This window comes from Ursus americanus, chromosome 36, assembly GCF_024610735.1.
Source record: "Ursus americanus isolate L20-20 chromosome 36, mUrsAme1.1.p, whole genome shotgun sequence".
NCBI lineage: Eukaryota > Metazoa > Chordata > Mammalia > Carnivora > Ursidae > Ursus > Ursus americanus.
Window position 1 is genome coordinate 18684603 of NC_142162.1, and position 23171 is coordinate 18707773.

Here is a 23171-nt window from a genome sequence, read left to right on the forward strand (position 1 = left end):
AATTGGTATAGCCATTGTAGAAACAGTATGGAGGTTCCCCAAAAAGTTAAAAATAGAACTACCCTACAACCCAGGAATTGCCCTACTGGGTATTTTCCCCCTGAATAAAAAAACACTAACTCAAAGGGATACACGCACCCCTATGTTTATTGCAGGATTATTTACAATGCCAAGATATAAAAGCAACCCTAGTGTCTATTGATAGATTAATGGATAAAGAAGTGGTATATATATTTATAAATATAAATTTATATTTATAAATTTATATTTATAAATATAAATTTATATTTATAAATTTATATTTATAAATATAAATATATTTATCACTTCTTTATCCATTAATTATATATATTACATATAATTATTACATATAATAATACATCTATTATATGTAGTAATTATATGTATACTTAACCATATATACGTGGTATAGATATTTATATATATAAAAATATATTTGTGGTCTATATACCATATATATGTGGTATATATATAGATAGATAGATAGATAGATAGATAGAAATGTTCTGTTATATGTACATATAACAGAATATTTTTTAGCCATAGGAAAGCATGAAATCTTGCCATTTGCCACAACATGGATAAAGTAGTATTATGCTAACCAAAATAAGTCTATTAGAGAAAGACAAATACCTTATGATTTCACTCACATGGAATTTAAGAATGAGCAAAGGAAATGAGCAAAGGAAAGAGAGAAACAGACAGACTGAGAAACATAAACCAAGAAACAGCCTTTTAACTCTAGAGCATAAACTGTTGGTAACCAGAGGGGAGGTGGGCGGGACGATGGGGGAAACAGTGGAGGGGGATTGAAGAGTGCACTTATCGTGATGAAAAATAGATTAAAATGATTTTAAAATTTTGTGGGCTTCTTATTTGAACATTTGGGCACACATTTTTCAGTTCCTTAAGTGACCAGCAATAGTGACATTTCTCACAGTGTGAGAGAGTCTATATTCAAAGATGTGTTTGCATTACCTACCATGCTGCTCTTTCTTCTTCGTCTTCCTGTTTGGATGGTCCCCGCTTGCTTTCATTCAGAATTTTTCTGGGTCCAACTATTGTGATTCAGACTGAGTTTAGAGTGTGAAGTATGTACAATGTAAGAACAAAGTGTCACCTCTTTCTTGGCTGATTTCCCCCACTGAACTTCATGTTTCCGAACATGGAGGGTTGGAGTTCTCTTCATCTGTATATCCCCAGAGCCTCGTACATAGTCAGTGCTTAAAAATGATGGTTGGGTGAATACATCTTTGTAATAGAATTATGCTTCATAAATGCAGGAGAATTGCATGGGGAGAGCCTCTTACTGTGTTTGAGTCTAGAGGATTCTGTGTCTTGTCTGGGACTAGTACACAAGGTGGCTCAGAAACTTGTTCTGGAAATCAATAATTAGTTAGGTCTGAGAAAATGGAACCTCCCAGTTAAAAAGGACGACACCAAATAGGTGTCACGTCTCTTCCCCACACTCCTGTGTTGGATGGATGCTCTGTGTACTTCTTAAAAAGACAGATCATATGATCTGGTGTGGTGATTCCTTTTTTCCTCAGTCTTGAAGAAGCAGAAGTCTGATTTTTATCGACGGGCATTTCCTCTGGACAGGAAGCTGTTCTAAGATTTAAATGGTGCCGATAAAGTTTTCTGTGTGTCACGGTGGCCTTCTGATTAAGCGTGCCCTAATTAGTAATCCCAAACCTACGAGCATCAGGAGCAAGTGGGAAAGTCTCCATTGAGACACAAGGTCAAATCAGGGACCAGGAAGTGACGTCTTAACTTTCCCGTAGGGGTTGGTGGGATGGTATAATATGTACTCTGTGTGTGTGAGGGCTCCTTTTGAATGCATTGCTAGAAATGTGTTGCAATCAGGATTTCCCATTCTTAATACTTTTTGGGGAACATGATTCGAGTCCTCAGTGTGATAGTCACAGCCGTTCCCTGATGCAGACCAAGCAAGACTTGTTTTACTTGTGGCTACAGCCTCTACTTTGCAGAATAAACTGCCGTTTGTGTTTAACGCTTGGGCTCAATCTTCTTGCGGCTTTGCTCAAAGAGCTGGTGATTACTTTAAAGCCAGTTTGACTGTTGTCCTGATCCAGCACAGGAACTTGTCCATCCCAGGTGCTTGCTAAATGCCTGCTGACTGGACCGAATTTCAGAAACACTGAGACCTTCAGGTACGACAGGAAGCTGTCCCCAGAGGCAGCTAGCCATGCACCTGGGAAACAGAGCCACAATTTTTCCACGTCCTCGGTTGCTAGGTTCCCAGCATATAATCAGAGTGTTGGAAACTACCTTGAGCTGATGATGTTTGGTGGTGATTTCGTCCGTCCTGTTCTTGTTTTAGGCAAATGGGGTCTGTGATAGAAACCTGACTGACAGAGACCTTTCAGATGTTTTGCCCTTTAAGGGAATGTGGCTCCTCGGGGACCTTTGCTGAATCGCTTTGCCTCACAAGGCGGGTTGTGTGTTATCTTGTACCATGCCAGGTTTCACTTGGTTGGATCGCTGAAGCAGAGAGGGGTGCCCTTCAGCCACCAGGATTCCTAAGGAAACCAGGAAGTTAGAGCTGCTGAGCAGAAGCCTGAGGTTGGCACATAGCGTGTGGAGGGTAATCATTCCTGCCAGGCCCGGGCTGTTTACTCTGCCGGCGTAAGGCTGGTGGACATTGGGCGTGGTGGGCGTGCTTGCCTAAGTACCTGTTTGTAGAACAGTGAGACACTGGGGCAGAGCTAAAACAGCAGTAACCTGAAACCAGTCCTGTTGGGGTTTTTTTTCCCCCCTCTGGCCCTGACTGCTAAAATCTGCATTCCAGATGAAACCTGCAGGGAAGCGGAAGAAAGCATTAAGAAAAAAAAAAAAACTTCAAGAGCACTAAATGACTGCTTTTGAGAGTTCTGGGCATTTTGAGATCATCTATCTCTTGCATTTCTTTACTCTGGGCTTTGTGAGTGGCTGTTGCTGTGTGTGCTGCTAGGTTTTTTGGCCTGGATGGCGCACAGGCTTCCGACCAAAATTTAGATGGCGAAAGGGAGCTCTTCAGAAGCGTTTCGGTCCATTTCTGCTGATTCACTTTTGAATTTCTTGGGCTGCTGGGGGTGGGTCAAGGGCTGTCAGGATCTGCTTGCCCGCTCAGCACGTTCGGGAGCCTCCCTTGCTCACCAATGAGGAAGTTGAAAGCTCCCGGGAGGCACTGGGGCGGAGCTCACACTGAAGTCCTGGGCCGGGATGACTGGGGGCAGGCTGACTTTCCCTACGACAGAAACCCTTTTGTCCACGGGAATAAATACGGAAGTCCCGGAGGAGCAGCCTCCCCAGCTCGCGTGTAGTACGGTGTGCAGCCTCGGCTGCGTGCGGGCAGAAAGCTCCGCGGACTTCTCCCAGCTGGCCCCGAGCATACCACCCTCGCACACACCCCGGAAGGAGGGCCCAGCAAGTGACTTGAAAGAGACCAAGGGTGCTGGCTCTGCGGCTGAGTCAGGCTGCCGGGTCCTGTTGCTCTCTGCCCCGTAAGTTCAGAGCCGATGGTGTGGTTAAAGGGAGCGAGCAGGGGAAAGTGACAAAAGTCAGAACTTGCACCGAGGGCATTGCCAAGACATGGAGGACGCTGGAGACTCTCTGAAGGGCAATGATGATGTCTCGGAACCAGAAAAACCTGAAGCCAGACTTGAAGTGGCTCCGTCGATCCTGAGCAAGTTCTCTATGAAAACTTTGTTTGGGTTTACAAGTAAGCCGGACGCTGTGAAGCCTGACGAGGAAGACGCGGTGCTGAAGGCATTCCACAGTCTGGTTGTGGACCCAATACCTCAGCTGGATGATCCCAGCAAGGGCTCGGAGCAGCGGGAGGCAGCGGCTCAGGTTCCACCTGACCTGGGAAATGATGGCAAGCCTGCAGGGGTGGAGACGGAGTCAGAAGGAAGTCAGGGAATAGCAGACGCAGGCATTTCTCTCCCTGGTCAAGAGCAGTTTCCACTCAGTACTCAGAGTGTGAACAGAGACGATGTCATTTTGGTTCGTGGGACTCTTGTGAACACCACCAGTGACTCCGACTCTGATGATGGTGGCCAGCAGCTGGAAGAGGGAAGCAACACCAGCCGCCCACAGTCCCCCGGTGTTTCATCTGAGCCGTCTCAGGATCCCAAAGAAAAGCCACGTGATTGTAGGGAAAATAGCACCACTGGGGAAAGGGGCGATGCAGAGCTCTGTGCTGAAGGTCCTCACAGGACTCCATCTGAGATAGGTAGCAAACCGCAACCTGGCAATGGTGGCCTTACGACAGAGAACAGCCCCACCCAAGGACAAGCTGGAGAAGAAAGTTCCCCAGTCGTTCAAGCGGTAACAGACCAGAACTTGGGTGTCGGTGTCCCCGAGGATGCCTCGTCTAAAAAAGAAGTCCCGGGAGAGAAGTCATTCCAGCTTCCAGCCTTTTTTAGCGGGCTTCGTGTGCTGAAGAAGGGGACTACAGGTGAGGGAGGGAAGACCATCACTGAAATTAAACCCAAGGATGGCGACCTGGCTTTGCTCAAACTGACACAGCCTGTTCAGAAGTCCTTAGCACAGGCAGGGCCTCAGACAGTGAAGACTGGGGAGAAGACAACTGACCCGAAGGCCACTCCCACTCTCCTGGAGCAGCTCTCTCAGCTCTTCATCCTTGACATGCCCAAGGCGGAAGCGAAGGCAGAAGACCCCGAGCAGCCCCGGAAGGAGGAGATGGGCTGCAGCGCTGCCCAGGAGAGCCAGAGTGGCCCCAGTGGAACCCAGGCCCAGGGGGGAGAGGTCAAGCCAAAGCCTCCAGAGACAGCCCTCGAGGCCTTTAAAGCCATATTTGTTCGCCCCCCCAAAAAAGGGACCACAGCTGACACCTCTGAGCTGGAGGCTCTCAAGCGCAAGATGAAGCATGAGAAGGAGTCCCTGAGAGCTGTGTTTGAAAGATCCAGGTCAAGGCCAGGGGATGGCCCCTCTGATTCCAAAAGCGTATGTAAAATTGGGGTTTGGGTTTTGTTGTAAGATGCATTGCTGCTGTATTTCTTTTTCAGGCTTCCTGTCAAAGTGAATCCCAGTTACCTATTGTTAGTGAGTCTCTTCTAGGGGAAAGACGGGTATGATCAAATCGTCCTCACAAGGAGTATGGAGTTAAACTAGCGATATCTTTCTTCCTTATATTGTCCTGGAGTGTCGTAAGAGGGATATGCATAACGATGTGTGGGCAGAAAGAGGGAATTGTCACTCCGAGTTTAAACATTAATAGTAGATGTTCTTTTCTTTTTTAAGATTTTATGTACTTGAGAGAGAGAGCATATGCAGGGGGAACGGCAGGCAGAGGACGAAGCAGGCTACCCGCGGAGCAGGGAGCCCAGTGCCGGGCTCCATCCCAGGACCCTGGGATCACGCCCTGAGCCGAAGGCAGACTGAGCCACCCAGGCGCTCTGATAGGAGATGTTCTTATAAAAAAATAAAGCAGCACGAGGAAGCGATGCGATAGGGAGATAGAGCCCCCATTTCCTCCCCTCTTAATTATACCTCTACAAAAACTCTATTTTAACTTTGAAAGTCCGCCATTTGACGAAATGAGTGTTCGTAATATGATTAAAATGTTCCACGTTTGTTACAAGGTATCCTGATCACTGGGTTTAGAACGAGATCTGGTTTTAATTCTAACTCTGCCATTTACGGGCTGGGTGACCTTGATCACCTCAGAGCCTCCATCCCCTCATCCGCAAGGTGAAGAAAATAACCCTTACCTTACGCTGTAGTTGTGAAGAGTAAGTGAGGTTAGCACACGGTAACCATCCTAATTGGTAAATTAGTGTTACTATTAAGAAAATTAATTCAGGTAATTTATAAAAACTAGCAAACACCTGTCCAGTAGATCTTAAATGTATCATATGAACAATAGAATTTCAGTATCTCCTCAGCATGTAATTACCATTCCCTCTTATATAGTCGATCAGTTAAGGCGCTAAAAATTTAAAAATCTTTTGGAAACATTCTTAGGATATAGTTGAAAATTAAACACAATATGGCATTCTCCTAGTTGTCAAAATCAACCCTTATAAAAATGGCTTGAATATGAGGGCCACGTCATTTATTTAAAGGAAAGAAAAGCGGATTGAACTCGGCAACGTCGAGTGCTTAGAGAAATGTATCTGGACCTACATATAGCTGGTGTTCGTGGAAAATACAGAACTAGTCTTTATATTATAAAATACCCTGGAGTTGTTTGGGGATACATGTATAATCATTCCCATAGATGTACCGGATTATAACACATTTATATCTGTATCTTCAGCTCAAAGTTTGTGACTTAAAAAACAAAATAGTTATATGATAAACATCCTCTATTAATGGTTGTATCATACTTGGCCTTGAGGGGTTTGTTGTTGTTGTTTTTCCCCCCTTACTGATGACTTTACCTTTCTGGAAAAGGGTCACTCGGTAGTGAGATGTTTCAATTACAGTGAATGAGAGCAATGTGCACTTGGCCATCACAATTAATTCTGGAGTTAGAAGTAGCATGTTTTCAGGAGTTAATTCGCTCTGGCCACATTTCATGTAACGTATTCTTTTCTTTACCCACTTTTCCAACAGCCTGACCACAGCCCCACCGAGCAGGACGATAGGACTCCAGGCAGACTCCAAGCTGTCTGGCCACCCCCGAAGACAAAAGACACAGAAGAGAAAGTGGGATTGAAGTACACCGAAGCAGGTAATGTGAAAAGTAGCCAGGTACCCGTGGAATGAATCCTCGGCTGCCATGGCTTTTAGTGCTAGTTCAGTCCTCCCAGAATCTGAGCCTTTGTTTCCCTGCAAAATGTAAGGCTGGAGGCTTTTCTTCTGGGTTGTGCGGTTCGAGGGAAGCTTTGCACAGTTATCATTAATGCATCTCTTTGAGATGAAAGGTGAAGGCCACGGAATGAATGAAGGGCGGCCCGTGTGGAAAGTGGGAGAACCTTTGGGGAACTAACGGAGCAGGTAGATTACGCATTCCTCAGGAAGCAGGTGGTGGGCCCTCCTGCTGTTGTGAGCTGGCAGGACTGCTCGAAGAGGCGGCCCGTGAGTCTACAGGGCTGCGGTCTGATTCGTTGTTTGTCTTTGCGAATGCTTTCGAGCACAGGAACCTTGTGTGGAGTGAAGGTACAGAGACCGTATCAGTTACTCTGTCCCTTTCATGAGACAAAGCTTTATTTAACGCATGGCCAATTTTAAAGCAATCTAACTCTCTGGAAACCTTCCCAGGAGCTTTGCTTGAATATATTAAAATGGAATGGGTATTTAGATATTTTTACTCTAACTGAAAGGTTCCCACGAAATAAAAGAAAAAACAAGAGTTAGAGGATGGTGTATCTTAAGTAAATGTATGTGTTTGTGCATCTCTGGGGAAACCTCTTTGTCTTCTCCCTGGTATTTGAAGATCACCTTTGCAGGCTCATCTTTTTCTGGTTGTCTTAGGGTATGTGTGTGTATGAAGATCAGTCTGTCTGTTTAGAGAAAAATGCTTTCCGTTCCTATTCACTAACAGACATAAATGGATCAAATTTGGGGTGATTTAGTAATATGTGGCTTTTCTGCAGTATCATAAGTTACTATAGCGATTGAGAACACAGATGCATTTTGAGTTGGCAAATGAATCTTCAGTTCTACAACCTGATGGGTTTTAACCTCCATCTACGTAATTGCAAACTTCTGACTATCCCAGGACATCATCTACTTCATAGCATCTTTTTTCTGCAGTGCTTGACTTCTAGAATGAAAAGTACCTTGGCCTCAGTGGAAAAAAACATCTAGCTGTTCCAGTCTTCTTACCTACAGTCGATTTTTCCAAAATTGAAGTGCTTGTGGTTACAATCATTGAACCACCTACCAAATTCTTTCTCATGATCTGGCACAGTTCGAACAATTAAAAGTACTGAAGTTTACTTTAATGAAAAACCAGAATACTGTGCGTTTCTTATTCCTAGTTTATATTGGTGATCTAAGTCCTGTTCCTACAAGTAGATCACGGCAGTCTTCCTTGTAATGATGAGCATTTGCTGAGTAGAGACGGTTAACGCAATGTCATAAATGGTTTTTCCATCCATTTCAAGTAATATTTTGGGAGCATTTATACCTCTACAGAGATTCCTTAGTCCCTTTCCAGAAGCTCAGAGGAACACCGTAGTTGACCTCATCGGTGGCTTTCCCAGTCTTTGCTTGTCATGATCTGTATTCTCAGAGTTTACTAAGGTCTTGGATGAGATGGGGGAGGGCAGGAGAGATGATGATAGTGCTGCTGGATGAGCTGTGATAGCACAGTGACGTAGAGAGCTGGCTGTGGTCTAAAGAAGATGTCCAAGTTCCCACCCAGTTCTCATGGTGGCAGTGCTTCCTTACGGTGCTCCCAGGGCTGGTACTCAGCTTCCTGAGAGCCTTCTAGGACCTCCTTACTCTGCTGATATCCTTTTGGTGGGTACCAAATAAGATACCCCTGTGCTTGCAGTAAATTTATTTTTACCTCCATTACTTGATACCAACATAGGGTTGCCGTGTCATTTATTGCTAATGTTGAGGAAGTTAACACTTTCCTTGTGATTTTCTTCAACTGTTGTTGAGAAAACTGTTGGTTTATTATTTAAAGCATTTTGTGGTATTTCCATTGGTTTCCCTGCCTTTAGGCAGACATACAAAATTTGCCACTCTGCAGAGAGCACAGAAACAGTGAAATTAGATTCAAGATATTTCAAGGTGTTTGAAGTCTTATGCTTTTATATCTTCAGTGCTCTTTATTTTTCTTGGGGTATACAAGGATCTAGCATTCCTATTTCAAGCGTGTTATTGGAATCTGTGCTATCAACATTGAAGCCCAGTCCTTGGCAGAGCAGGGAACGAGATCATGTTTGTCATCATGAGTCCCACATTGTCTTTGTGCTGCCCTCAACCACTTCAGACTTGGCACTGCTTGGATTTTCCTTTATACACAGTTTATCATTCAATGATTTTTTTTCCTGAGGGCTTAAGAAATCACCTAACACTATAAACTGACCTTTTGTTCCAGGATAAAAAGAAAGCTGGTATCAGAGAACCTATCCGTTTAAACTATGGCTTCCAGAGTCCTCTTAGTCATATGAGGGTAGCTGACTGCTGTCGCTGGTGCCCACTGCTAAGGAGGCTCTCTCTGCCACTTTCAAAGCCATCAGCATCATCTGTAGCTTCTGACACTGTAACTACCTCCCTTGGCGGGTAAAGCCTTTGACCCACCAGAGGTTCCAATGCCATTCTGATCACACTGCACTCACTATCAAGGGTACTTCCACTGCCAATATATGAGCTCTTGGAACTTTGGTGATGTGCCAGCTAAGCGAATCACCAGCTCCCATCAGAACCATCGAGCAGGGGACTTATTGCTGGTGCTGGAGTTGAGCTCTTCTACTCAGTGAGGGGCCCCAGTGTTAATTCACTGAGCCTGAACTTCTCTTCTCAAATGAGAGTGCATTGCTTTCTCCCATCTCTTGTGCTGTGCTTTCTTACGCTATTATCTATGCAGTTCTGCTTTGTGTTTGGGATGCCTCACAATAATTTGGAGTGAAAAGAGCACTACCCCTCACTTCCCCCCCACCCTCCGCCCCAGTCCTGCGAAATGGGATTGGGACAATCCAATTGGCAGACCGCAAATTCTTCTCAGAATTGTCTTTCCTTCTTTGGGTATAGGAATTGGCTCCTGAAACAACCTTGTAGGATGATCTTGTTGGTTTTTTTTAGGTGGAATCTCTTTCAGTAAGCTCCTCATATCTTTAGATGGTTAATACTTTACTGTGCTGCAAGACCGGAAACATCTGGATGTAGTAAACTTGATTAGCTTTTGAAGCTTGGGGCAAAGTAAAACTCAGTCACAGCAAAGTGAAAAGGTGTGTTGTGAAACGTACAAGGAGTTACCTAAGAAAAATGTCTACCCTTATGTTTGATGTGAACAAAGCAATTTGTCTCATGAGAAATAGATAACCAGTGTTCTCTCTCTGCTATTTCTCTTCTAATATGCTGTTCTGTGCAGGGTGAGGTGATGTAAGGGTTACTAACTTGACCAAAGTCTTAAAACAAACTGTAAAGCACAAGGAACTTGGGATCATAGAATCATTGAATCATAGCATTAACACAGGGTTGAGCTTATTTTTATCTGAAACATGAAAAAATTGATCTAAGCCATATTGTCACTTTTGTTTTCTTTTTGGTTTGTGAAGGATAAATGCACTTAGCCTTATTATTATTTTTTTTGTAATTACATATATTGATATATCAACCAGGGTTCTGTCAAGAATCAGGTGACCAACTCAAAACGGGATGATTTAATTGAGAGTTTATTAGAAACTCTTCACAAAGGTGTGAGCAGCGTTTAGGAAAAGCACTAAGAGCTGGGGCAGCATCTGGCGCTGCTAATGGTGAGAAGCTTCTAAAGCCCTAGACTTGAGGAGCAAGGGTAGGAGAAGCCACTGGGGAAACCCAGAATTTCAGAGGGAGGCTGGTGTATAGTGAGGGCTGCCCAGCAGGAGCTGTGGCCCTCAGTAGAGGGATGCAGCCGATCCACAGTGATCTGACAGGAAAGGAGACGGGAAATAAAGAGCCTGACTCTCTTCTTTTCTTGTCGCCCACCTTCATTCCCATTGGCCAAATCCAAAGTCCGAGGACTGGGAGCCGTTTTATGCCGTTTCTTTAGGACAACAGGTTCCAGAATAGGGCACCCCAAAAGGGGAAGTGTGGACCTGGAGCAGCAAATAGAGGATATGCAGCACAATTACCCTCCCAGCAGACTCCAGGCGGGAGAGGTTCCGAAATCTCTCAGTCTGCATGGAGAATTGGCGCACGTTTACCTCCACCACACCTGACCACACAGGCTTCTAATACAGTGGCATGAAGAAAAAGTCCTGTTTTTTATCCTGTGGGGTGATTGTGTCATAGAAAATATAATGGCCATCCTTCAGAGCCTTGTTGTGTGACTACTTTCTTCACCTTAATGTAGAGACTTTACTTAGTGATCTCAGAAAATTTTCTCTGAGTTTTAAATGTTTCCCTACATTACAAAATAAAATAGCGAATTTTAGAAATAACCAGAAATATCACAAAACAAAAGAAACTTTCTATAATTCTCTTTCATAGGGAAACCATTGCCAACATTTTGAATTAGGAAAGGCCTGTGTGAACTGAATACTCAAAATTTTTTTGATTAGCTTGTATAGGCTGCTTTTCACACTTGAAAATGTGACTATTTTTTATTGACCACGTTTACCATGATTATATTTATCAAGATTTAGTTTTTCAAGGTATTAAAAGTAATATAAAAATAGAAACAACAATTCTGTAAATGTCTTTGTTCATAAATGTTTAATGAGGATAAATTTCCTGTGGTAGAATCTCTAAATGAAAGGGTATACGCCTTGATGTTTTCAATGTATATTAATTGCCAAAGTTAATTTTTTACATAAATATATTCACTATGAAAACAGTGCTTTTTTTTTTTAAGATTTTTATTCATTTATTTGAGAGAGAGAGATCTCAAGTAAGGGTAGGGAGGAAAGGGAGACTCAGACTCCCCACTGAGCAGGGAGCCCCATGGTGGGGGAGCTCAAGAGTTCAATCCCAGGACCCTGGGATCATGACCTGAGCAGAAGGCAGACGCTTAACCAACTGAGCCACCCAGGCTCCCTGAACACAGTACTTCCAAAACAAGGGGAAAAAAGTTTCTTTATCATTTGCTTTTAATTTTACTTGTCCAGTGTGAAAACATTTTAAATATTTGTGTATAGTCAAATCTATTTTCATTTTAATGTGTAACTTTCCTTTTTTGGCTCAAGAAGACCTCTCCTACTCAGATCACCTGTATTTTCAAATTGCTTAAGTGATTTTTCTAACTTTTCCTTCTTGCCTTCCATTTTGTATCAAAAATTGATTTTGGTACATAGCTTGAGGTAGAAATCTAAGACCACTCCCCCCCCCCCCACCCCGGCCCAGGTGCTAATTTTACAGCAGGCTTCTAGCATAGCTACTCTCTGCTGAGTTTGGAACTCTTGAGGGCTGTCTGTTTTCTTTGTGTCGGAATTTTGTATGGGCGTCTTAATTATTTCAGCATTAAAATACATCTCAGGATCTGTTCAAGTTTTTATGCAATTTAAAAGAAAATGTTTTTGGCTTGCCTATTCTTCCAGAAAACCTTAGTTTGCCTTGCTTTGAAAAGGATCCATTTTGGATTTTTACTGGAATCACACTAATTTATCAATTAATGTGAAGGTAGAAATGACAACTGAGGTCTTGAAAATGCTTAGTATTTCTATTCAAGAACATATCTTCTAAAACAATTCAGATTTTCTTTTTTGACTCAGTAAAAAATATTGCCTGAATTTTTTCTAAATATATTCCTAGGCATATTATTTTTTAAAAAAACAACATGATACAAATTTGTATCTCATGATTCCTTTTTCCTGAAAGTCCGATGCATTCCTAAGAATCTAGTGGCTTAAGTAACACCAGCTCTGAGGCCAGGGCTGGACTGATTGAAGGCCACATTTTGGACTGACCAACTGGCTGATACCAGGGGAACCTTACCTCTGTTTCACTCTGGTTAGTGATTCTGAATATTCTGAGGCTCCTTTAAAAATCTAACAAAGATGCAAAGCTATGGAAGAAGACACTTGCAGTTAATTTTGCATACATTTCGTGTCTCTCCTCCCCCTACCCCACAACCATCCTCAGACTTTTTCCCTCCTCCTTGTCCCTTCCCTCTCCCCTCCTCCCCAGGTTTAGCTGAACCCTTGATGCAGAAGCTCACCCCTGAGCTGGGCTTCCTTTCCTGCTCATCTTTTATTTTATATTAAGAAGGAGGACCTGAAATATTTGATATTTATTAAGAAATGTAAAATATATTACCACGGTGTGTGCCTCAGCATCCCGAGAGGAAATGAAGTTAATGTTTGTGAGTTTTACATTAAAATGCTACTGTCTGGGAAGCTGGCAGTGACTTCATTACCCCTGGAAGGAGAAGATACACAGAAGAAAAGCACTTATTTTTTCTGAAACAAAACGAACTATGCTTTTTTGGTTTCTCTTCCAACGTGCATCTGGAATGTCTCTTCCCTCCGCTGGCTGCAGCTCAGACCCAGCCTGGGGCCGGGGGTGGCCTGTGCGCCGCCCTGCTGAGCACCACGGCTCTTGTGGAGAAGAGAACCAGCCTGGCACGGCATCATGGGGATTGAGTGAGCAAGCTGTCGCCGCCTGTGGCTTTTCTTGGGGCTTACTCACACCACTCAGAAGCGTAGAGTAACTCAGGAACATCCCTCTTCAGAATATTTTGGCTCACACAGGGAAGTAACCCATCCCTCAACTTAATAAAGATCTTCCTCCTTTCTGGTTTGTTTCTAATTTGGGTTCCCTTGGTTATAAAGGATAGAGCTGTTCGCTACCCTTCCTGGTGAGTCAGACATCCTTGCCTCACCAGCAAGGGAGAGCTATAAATATCTTTGAAAATTTTATTGGCCTACTGTACTTTAAAGAACTTCTCCATTCATAGCGAACAGGCTGTATTAGCTGTGAATAGATTTTCCTTTAATGTCCTGTATCTAGATAAATGATCCCAAGTGTCTTCTTTCACAGTCTAGACAAGAGGTTGTTCATTGTGTATTTTATAGGCCTTTGTGACATGTCACCATCACTTCACTTGCATGGAGTTATGGTGATAGTCCAGAAAATTGGAAGCCGTACAGACTAAAAAGCAGGAAAGTCTTGTATTTTGTGGCCGTAGAAATAGGGTGTGCTGGGAAATGAGACGTGATTGGAATGTGTGTTAGGCTTCTACTCGCTGCGTAACTGGGAGCCGTGGGGAGGGAGATGGACTCTTCCAACACAAATGAGAGCTAAAGCTTGATACGAAGCAGAGGGAATCCCAAAATGTGGACCAGTGACTCAGGAATTTCATGTTGTGTTCCAGGAAGTATTAGTAAAGTTCTTTGACTCAGCGGGAGTAGAAGCAAGAGATTAAAATATAGAACCTGAAATTTTACGATATTAAAAACTGACAGCTGCAAACATTTTAGAAATCATTTAGTTCATTGTATATAAGGAGAGCCAGAGACATTGTGACTTCCTGAAAGATACACATAATTAATAAGAGCTGGAATTACAATGCGAAGAGAGGAATGGGGGCTTCAAGTCAGGGAGGGGCTGGAGAGTGACGGATTTTTTTTTCTCCTGCCAATGTACTGACATTTAAAGATCGAGCAAGAGAAGCACATGGGGACCAGGAGCACTTAAGAATTATGATGGTTATTTACAAAAAAAAAAAAAAAAGATGGGACCTGAGTGAGTCAGTCTGAATAATAAAGGAGACTATAGGTGTCCCATACCAGCTCATAGCCACAAAAATTGACTAGGCCATTTCATGTTGCCTTTTTGACTCCTAAACACTTAAAAAGGGGAGTTTTCGTGGTATTTTTAATGCTGCCAAGGCTCACAGAAGCTATTGAAAGCAAATAAAAATGCTGCTTAAAAAAAAGAAAAAGTGCTTTGGTTTGCATATTCTTGGAAAGTTCAAGTGGAACTCATCGTTGGGCCACAGTTTATGTGCTAAAAGTACACGTGTACATGTATTTGATTTTAGGAGATGCTTGAATACACATTTTTATTTTAATGGTTGTATATATCAGTAGTTTTATTGTGTCATAGAGAACATAAAACAAGCATTGAAATCTACCTTGAAGCTTCTTTTGGGAAGATGAGAATGAAGTTTGTACCATACCCTATGCCACATCTTCACACATCCCTCCTGCCGGTATTTTTCTTCGTCCTTTGAAACTATCCAGGTGGCTCCATTTTTCTCCTCTTTCTCAAATCTCTGTCTGTTCGCAGCTGCCAAGTGTTCTTTCTCGGGCCCCTCCACCAAGCAGCCACTCCAAGCCCTGCCCAGCATCCTTTCCTCCAGCTTGCCACCACACATTTCCATCTGCAGCCCCTTTTGGTTCCTTCCCCTTGTCCCCCGTTAGTGAGCTCAAAGCCATCAACCAGCACAACGAAGACAGGGCCCTCACTCCTTCAGAGAAAGCAGCTGCAAAGCATAAAATTTTTCCTGTTCTACAGAAAGAACAAATGACTGTCTTCCTGAGAAATAACTAAACACAAGGTTTCAGGGTCTAAACTCTTGAGCCTTTCCCTCCAGATAAAGGGAGACACTGGGTGAAAGAGTGAGAACATACAATGAGAAAAGTGAACTGTCTCCGACAGAAGTTGAGCAGGGAAAGCTTGAGGACATAACCTAAGTCTGGAATTAAACCTTTGCTGCAGGTTTCATGAGTTTGCACATCACACGGACTTGAGCGTGTAGCTGGGCTCTGTCTTGCAGTAGCCGTGACCAGAGTGGCTGTCCTCATGTATTAAAGGGAGGACAGTGATACTAATTGTAAACAACTATTGTACAGATAAATGGAGATCATCATGCCACTGGACTTTATATATTGACTCTCTTAAAGCCAGTTTTTATTGATGCACAAGGTACATATGGAAATCTCAAATTTCAAGTGGATAGCTCTGAGTGGTAACAGAGTGAACATGCAAATCAGGAAATAGTACATGAGGTACCTCCCAGAAGCCCCCATCTTGTCGCCTTCCAGTAACCACAGCTAACCCTTCTGCAGAAGAAACCACAATCCTGACTCCTAACACAATAGATCAGTGTCACCTGCTTTTGACCTTCATCTAAACGGACTCATTTTGCGTCTGGCTTCTTTCCTTCAACATTACACTTGGGAGAGCCAGGCATGTTGTTGTGTGTTCCTATAATTCAGTTATTTTCAGTGCCCTATAGTATTTCATTGTATGGACATATCCTAATTTCTTCATTCTAACGATGATGGACATTGGTGTTGTCCCCAGGTTTGGACTGCTTCTGAATATGTTGCCGTAAACTTTCTTGTGCATGTCTTTTGGTGCACATAGGAACAATTTCTCTTAGGTATATACTCGGGAGTGGAACTGTTAGTCGCAGGGTATGTCTGAATTTAACATCCGTAGATGATACCAGCAGTTTTCCAAAGTGATGGTAACTTTTTTTTACTTATAAAAATGCAGCAGCTTTATTCATAACGGCCGTGGAACAAATACAAATGTCCATCCTCAGGTGAAAGGATAGACAAACTGTAGTATGTACAGTAGGTGATAGGACACTTCTCAGCAATAACCCCTGACACACTGAACAGCATGGATTCACCTCAAAACCCTTTTGCTGAGCAAAAGTAGCCAGACACACAGAGTTCGTACTGTACATTTCCATTCGTCAGATTTACTAGAGTAAGCAAAATTAACCAGTCGTCCCAAAAACCAGGTCAGCGGTTGTCTGTGGCTAGAGGAACTGACTATACGGGGATGTGAGGGAACATTTTGGGGGGACATATCTGATGGTGAGGTTGAACCCTGGGATTCATTTGTCAAAACTAACCAAACTGTCCACTTAGAGTTGAGCATTTTATTATTCCTTTATAAATTGATTTAAAAAATACTCTTTAAAGGAAAAAAAATACTCTTTAACCAAATGCTATCCTCAATCGCTCTCGAAGCGGTATTTACATGTAGCCTTACTTACTGACTCACCAGGGGTCCTGTTCTACAATTACATCACCTTATTCTCAGTAATTTTCCTTTTTGATCGGATTCTTCATTTTTAAAGCTTTCCAATATTACTTTCTTATATTTGTTTTCATGGTGGTAGCTATTTATACTCCAGCCACCAGTACGTCACAGTTCTGACGTACACTGCCAACATTTGGTGTGGTGGTTCTTTCTAATTTGAGCCATTCTGGTTTGAATTTGTGTTTCCTGATCAAGCATTCTTCGATATGCTTTTTGGCCCATTGGGTATTCAAGTGCACTGTCCAAGTCACATATCCAACTTTAATAAGTTGTCTATCTTTTATTATGTTGTAAAGAAGTTCTTTTCATATGCTGCATATGAGTCCTTTGGTTAATTGTGTTGGAAGTGTTTTCTTCCACTTTGTGGGTTATCTTTTCTCTCTCTTACTGGAGCCTTTTGATGAATACAGATTCTCAGTTTTAGTACAGTCTTGTCCTTATTGTTAGGGGTTTTGAGTCACCTTAGTAATCTTTCCCTAACTCTGTCACGAAAATATTCTCTTAAGTTACCTTAGGCATTAGTGCTCCTCATTTGTCATTTAGACCTACAATATTCTGGGCATTAATTTTTGTGTATGCGTTGAAGGGGGGGAGTCAGGTTTGTTTTTTCCATACCCAAATTATCTCAAAGTTTTTCCTGAAAAATCCACCTTCCCCCAACCACACCAACTCTTTATTCTGTTCCACCGTTCTCTAAACTTATCTAACCTGTAACAGTCGAACACTGTGTTAATGACTATAAATTTGTAGTAAGTCACGATCAGCTAGTGTGTCCTCTTACTTTGGTCATTCTCAGCTCTTTGTATTTCCAATATGTGTTTTAGAATTTTTATCAAATTTGACATGATTGTGATGACACTGACATCTTTAGAATACTGAGTTTTTAATTCCATAAATATATCTTTACATAATGAAATACTTACTTGAATACAGTGCTCTCTAATTTCTCTCAGTGTTATAGTTTTATTTGTAGACGTTTTACACAATGTCCTTTAAACTTAAGTTTATTCTAAGTATTCTCCAATTTTTGATGCAGTTGAGCATATGTTTTTAAAATTCCGTTTTCTGACTTTTTTGTTAGAATCTCTCTCCTCTCTATCTCTCATTGACCTTGTATTCAACTTTCTCTCTTGCAAACTTGCTACCACATGGCTGTTTTTATTTTGGAAAAATTAGGAGATCTTTCCATGATACAGAACATTTTCATTCTACTTCATTTTTTAATGGCTGCAGAGTAGTCAATAAAATAGTAACTGTAACTTATTGTATTATTCTCTTATTGATCTTTTTAGTACTTAGAATCTTTCACTGTTGTACGACAATTTCATGAAAGCATCGTCTGCACCTATGTTGTGCATACTTGTAAGTACTTTGATAGGATAGAAGTAGATTTGCTGTGTCAGTCCTTGCCCCTTTCAGCCACTGGCAGATAGGATGCAATTGCCCTCTTAAAATATTGAATCAATTAATACTAAACTAAAACAAGAATGTCCATTATTCCCACTTCACCAATATTCATTTAATTTTTGCCAACCTGATGTTAAAAATGCATAGCATTGTTTTTAATTTGTATTTCTCTGATACTAGAATAGTTGGACATCTTTTTATCTTTTGTGACTTCCTTTCTGCTCTTCTTTTCCCTTTTGTAAACCAGGTCATTAGTCTTTATTCTTACTGATTTGAAGGAGCTTTTCGTATATTGAAGGAATGACTCTCTTGACTGTTGTATGTATTGCAGTCATAGTCTCCAGCTTGCCACATTGTCTGCCTTTTGTCGTCTTTCGTTATATGGAAATTTTATGTTTTATGTGGTCTGGATTTGTTGTTGGTGATGGTTTTAAGGAAGATTTCCTTAATCTAAGCTGTAACAATATGTATACGTTAGCTAACACACATATATGTCGAGATTTTTTTTTTTCAATCTAGAATTTGTTTTTGTGTGGGGTAGAGATAAGGGTGTGTCCAGCCTGGCCATGTGCTGTAATGATTAGGAAGCTTGAGCTGTGGGATCTAGTGTCATGGGGTTGAATTTGAGGCTTCAGCAACTACTGAAGCAAGTTAATTACCTTTACTGGGCAAACTGGGCAAGCTAATTACCTATTTTTGTCTAGTGTCCTTGTTTGTGTGTGTGTGTGTGTGTTTTCTTTTTTTTTAAAGTTGTTTTAGTAGTCAGTGAACTAACGCATTTAGAGAAAGGTGGTTTTGTTGTGTTTTTGAAAAAGATTTTATTTATTTGAGAGAGTGAGAGGGAGAGAGATCATGGAGGTAGAGGGAGAGGGAGGAGACTCAGCACCAAGCAGGGAGCCTGATGCAGGGCTCCATCCAGGACCCTGAGATCAAGACCTGAGCCGAAGGAAGGTGCTGCACCGACTGAGCCCCCCAGGCGCCCCAATGAACTAATGCATTTAAAGACCTTAGCACAGTGACTGGCACACTGTAGAACCAAAATATAAGCTGCTCTTAGTTTTGTTTTTTCCAGATTGATAATTGCTTGCTCCAATACCATTTAATAAATAGTGATTGTTCTGCACATGTGAAGTGCCCACTCTCACATATATAAATTCCTTTCTGTATACCAGCCTATTTCTAGACCCTTTAGTATTTGTTGTTGTTATGTTTGTCTAGGCCTTGTACCAGTTTTTGTGTCTTTGCAGTTGGTGTAGTTTTAAAGTTATTTAATTGTCTGGCAATTCAAATCAACTCAATTCTTTTTTTCCATCTAAATTTCGTTTGGGTAGTTGTGTACATATACTCTTGTATGTGAACTGGAAACTCAGTTTCTCAAGATCAAATGATCCCTTGGGGCGCCTGGGTGGCGCAGTCGTTAAGCGTCTGCCTTCGGCTCAGGGCGTGATCCCGGCGTTCTGGGATCGAGCCCCACATCAGGCTCCTCTGCTGGGAGCCTGCTTCTTCCTCTCCCACTCCCCCTGCTTGTGTTCCCTCTCTCACTGGCTGCCTCTCTCTCTGTCAAATAAATAAAATCTTTAAAAAAAAAAAAAGATCAAATGATCCCATTGGAATTTTATATTACATTATTATGTTTAATTATATTGAAGTATAGATGAATATTAGGGGGCGTGATAATACTGAGTCTTCCTATCCAGGAACATACGGTATCTCTTGATCCTGTTCAGGATTTCTGTTATGTTCTTCAGTGAAGTTGTACAGTTTTCTTATAGCTTGTGCATATTTGATAATAAATGGGATGCATTTCTCATTATGTTTTAAAATTGGTTTTGTTGGTATAACAAAGTGATTTCCATGTTTCTAATTCTAACTTTATACTTGTCCTGGATCTACTGGTTTTTCAGATGAGAGCCTTGGTTTTTTTTTTTTTGTAGACAAATCATGACAATTTGTGTTTTTTTAATTGTAAAATATACGTAACATAAAATTTACCATCTTAGCCATTAAAAACTTTTCATCATTTTATTCATTTAAAAGCATTTATTCACACTTTGTATATGTAGCATATAATGGTTTACATAATAGATGAATAGGGTCAAACATTTCTAAGTACAGTTCAGCAGTGTTAAGTATACTCATGTGGTACAGTGGATTTCCAGAACTTTTTCATCTTGCAAAACTGAAACTATACCCACGACACGACTCCCCATTTCCCTCCTTCCCTCAGACTTTGGGAGCCACCATCCTATTTCCGTTTGTATGAATTTGACAACTCTGAGTATCCTGATGTAAGTGCAACCATAGAGTACTTGTCTTTTGTGACGAGCTTATTTTACTGAGCAAAATGTCCTCAAATTCCTATATGTTGTAACATGTATCAGCGTTTCCTTTTTAGGGCTAATATTCCATTGTGTAGGGGTGTGTGTGTGTGTGTGTGTGTATACATATATACATATGTGTGTATACATATATACATATATGTGTGTACATATATACATATATACATACATGTGTATATACATATATACATATATGTATACATATATACATATATGTGTGTACATATATACACATGTGTATACATATATACATATGTGTGTGTACATATATACATATATGTGTGTGTACATATGTGTGTATACATATATACGCGTGTGTGTGTGTGTGTGTATACATATATATAAACACACACACACACACACCCTGCATCGTGTTGATCATTCATCCATTGATGGGCACTTGGGGGTGCTTCTACTTTTTGGCTGTTGTGAATAATGCTGCTATGAACATGGGTGTACAAATATCTCCTTGAGATCCTGGTTTCAGTTCTTTTGAGTGTATACCCAGAAGTGGGGTTGCTGGATCACGTGGTAATTCTGTTATTTTTTGCGGAACCTCCACACTGTTTTCCACAGTTGTTACATTGCTCTACATTCCTTCCAACAGTACACAGGGGTTCTGGTTTCCCCACATTCTTGCCAGCACTTGCTATTGTCTGGGTTTTTTGCTTGTTTTTCAGCAGTAGCCCCTCTGATCCGTGTGAAGCAGTATCTCATTGTGGTTTTGATCTGCATTTCTCTAACGATCAGAGTCTTCCTGTGCCAGCTAGTCACTTGTGTATCTTCTTTGGGGAAATGTCCACTGAAATCCCCTGCTCATCTTCGATCAAGTTTTTAACAGGAGAAAATAAAACACAAGTTGTTACCTATCTTTTTTCTAGTCCTTTTCTACTGCCTACGACCTCCAAAACAAAGCTGGAAAAGTAGTAAATAGTAGATGTTGTATTATTCCTGAGTTTATAGGCTTCCTTCTAATGTTTACTGTTAAGCATTATGTTGCAGATTTTTGGTCAATAACCTTTATCGAGTTAAGGAACATTCTTTATAGACTGGGGTTTCTAAGTGTTAATATCACAAAAGTGATTTGAATTTGCTATATTAAATTCAGGGGTATATTTGTTGAAATGACCATTTGAATTTATTGAAATGACCATTTCGCAAATGTGATTCATGTGATTTTCTTTATTCTGATTATTTAGTGATTACATTTTAGATTTGTTAGTGTGGAACTATTTCAATATTCTTGGGATAGTCCTATTTCTTCGATGAAATACTGAATTTGGTTTGCTGATTTTCTGTTTTTGGTTTTTTTTTGTTGTTGTTGTTTTTGTTAAGATTTTATTTATTTGACAGAGAGAGACAGCCAGTGAGAGAGGGAACACAAACGGGAGAAGTGTGAGAGGGGGAAGCAGGCTTCCCGCTGAGCAGGGAGCCTGATGCGGGGCTTGATCCCAGGACCCTGGGATCATGACCTGAGCTGAAGGCAGACGCTTAATGGCTGAGCCACCCAGGCGCCCCTGATTTTCTGGTTGTTTTAAATAAGGAAAAGTCTTAGCCAAATTCTGTGACTTCCTGGTAAGGAAAACTAAAGGGACTATGGACATATTTCCTACATCTTAAGTGGCGAAGTATATGGTGACTGCAGCAAAGCTCTAGATTTGTTACAATAGAAATAACAGCCAGATGGTTTTCAGATGATCTGCGCCCTGTTTTATTCTGATGTTATCCTTTCCTAAATGTTAAGATTTCTTCTTCAGTGTACACCAATCAAGATAAGTAGAAAGGAACTTGAAAAAAGCTGCTATTGTGTGTTGAGCTACATGGCATGGCTAGGATGACTCCTAGGGGATTTCTCTTGACTTAGTTAGAACACATATTCTATCTTGCGTTGTAATCTTAGAAGGTACAAGTAAATGGCTGTGACATCAGAGTTACTGATGCTCTTAGATTTTATCTAACTCCTCTTTAGTAACATCTAGCACATTATTAGTGTTGAATTCATTGGTATTATTAATCGCATAATTACAAATAGTAATGTATTCATTTAGCAAATGTTTGCTGAGCATCTGCTATGTACTGGTGTGATAGGTGCTTAGAATACAAAGACGAATAAGACAAGATCCTTGCACTCAATCAACTCACAGTTCTTTTTTTTTTTTTTCCTTTTTTGGTGGAGGGGCAAAGGTAGGCGACAGAGTAGGGTGGCAGAGAGGTGAAATGTACACAAATGAGTACAACAACATTCTATGCTCTGAGGAATATATATGTATATATATATATGCATTATGTATGTACACTATATTATGTATTTATAATGCTTATAGTACACCACATAGAAAAGTATGATCAATCCCACCTAGAGTAATTAGGATGGGCCTTCTGAGCAGATTTGGAAGGCAGTAGACTGGATAAGTCAGGTGAAGGCAAGGTACACCAAACATTCAAAGGAAAGACAGAGTAGGATTTGTTTGAAAAATTGCAAGTAGTTTATTATGACTGATAGATAAGACAAAGGAAATGATAGGCAAGGGTGTTAAGCCTGTAGACTTGGAGGAGGCCAGATCTTTGGGAGAGAAATTATATAAGACCTTGGGCTGTTGATTATGGGAGGAACCATTGAAAGGTTTTAGGCAGGGGAATAACAGGACCAAATATGGGTTTTGTAAGACTGCTCTAGAGGTATTGAAGATGATTATGAAACTGGAATGGAAGTGAGTGGTTGTTGTGGGGAAGTAGGAAGACCAGTTTGGAGTTCCTAGTAATGGTCCAGAG

At 41.3% G+C, this 23171-nt stretch overlaps 1 protein-coding gene across 2 annotated transcripts in view; it reads left to right on the forward strand.

The window, feature by feature from the left end:
- FMN1 (formin 1) overlaps positions 1-23171 on the forward strand; it is a 403510-nt gene that overhangs the window by 108920 nt on the left and 271419 nt on the right. The window contains exons 1-2 of one of the 2 annotated variants that reach the window (XM_045815793.2): positions 2906-4992; positions 6607-6724. In XM_045815793.2, coding sequence (XP_045671749.1) covers positions 3616-4992; positions 6607-6724 — 1495 coding nt within the window. In that variant the 5' untranslated portion in view covers positions 2906-3615. Of the gene's footprint in view, positions 1-2905; positions 4993-6606; positions 6725-23171 lie in introns of those variants that run through there. The other variant, XM_087859297.1, reaches the window with a different exon arrangement.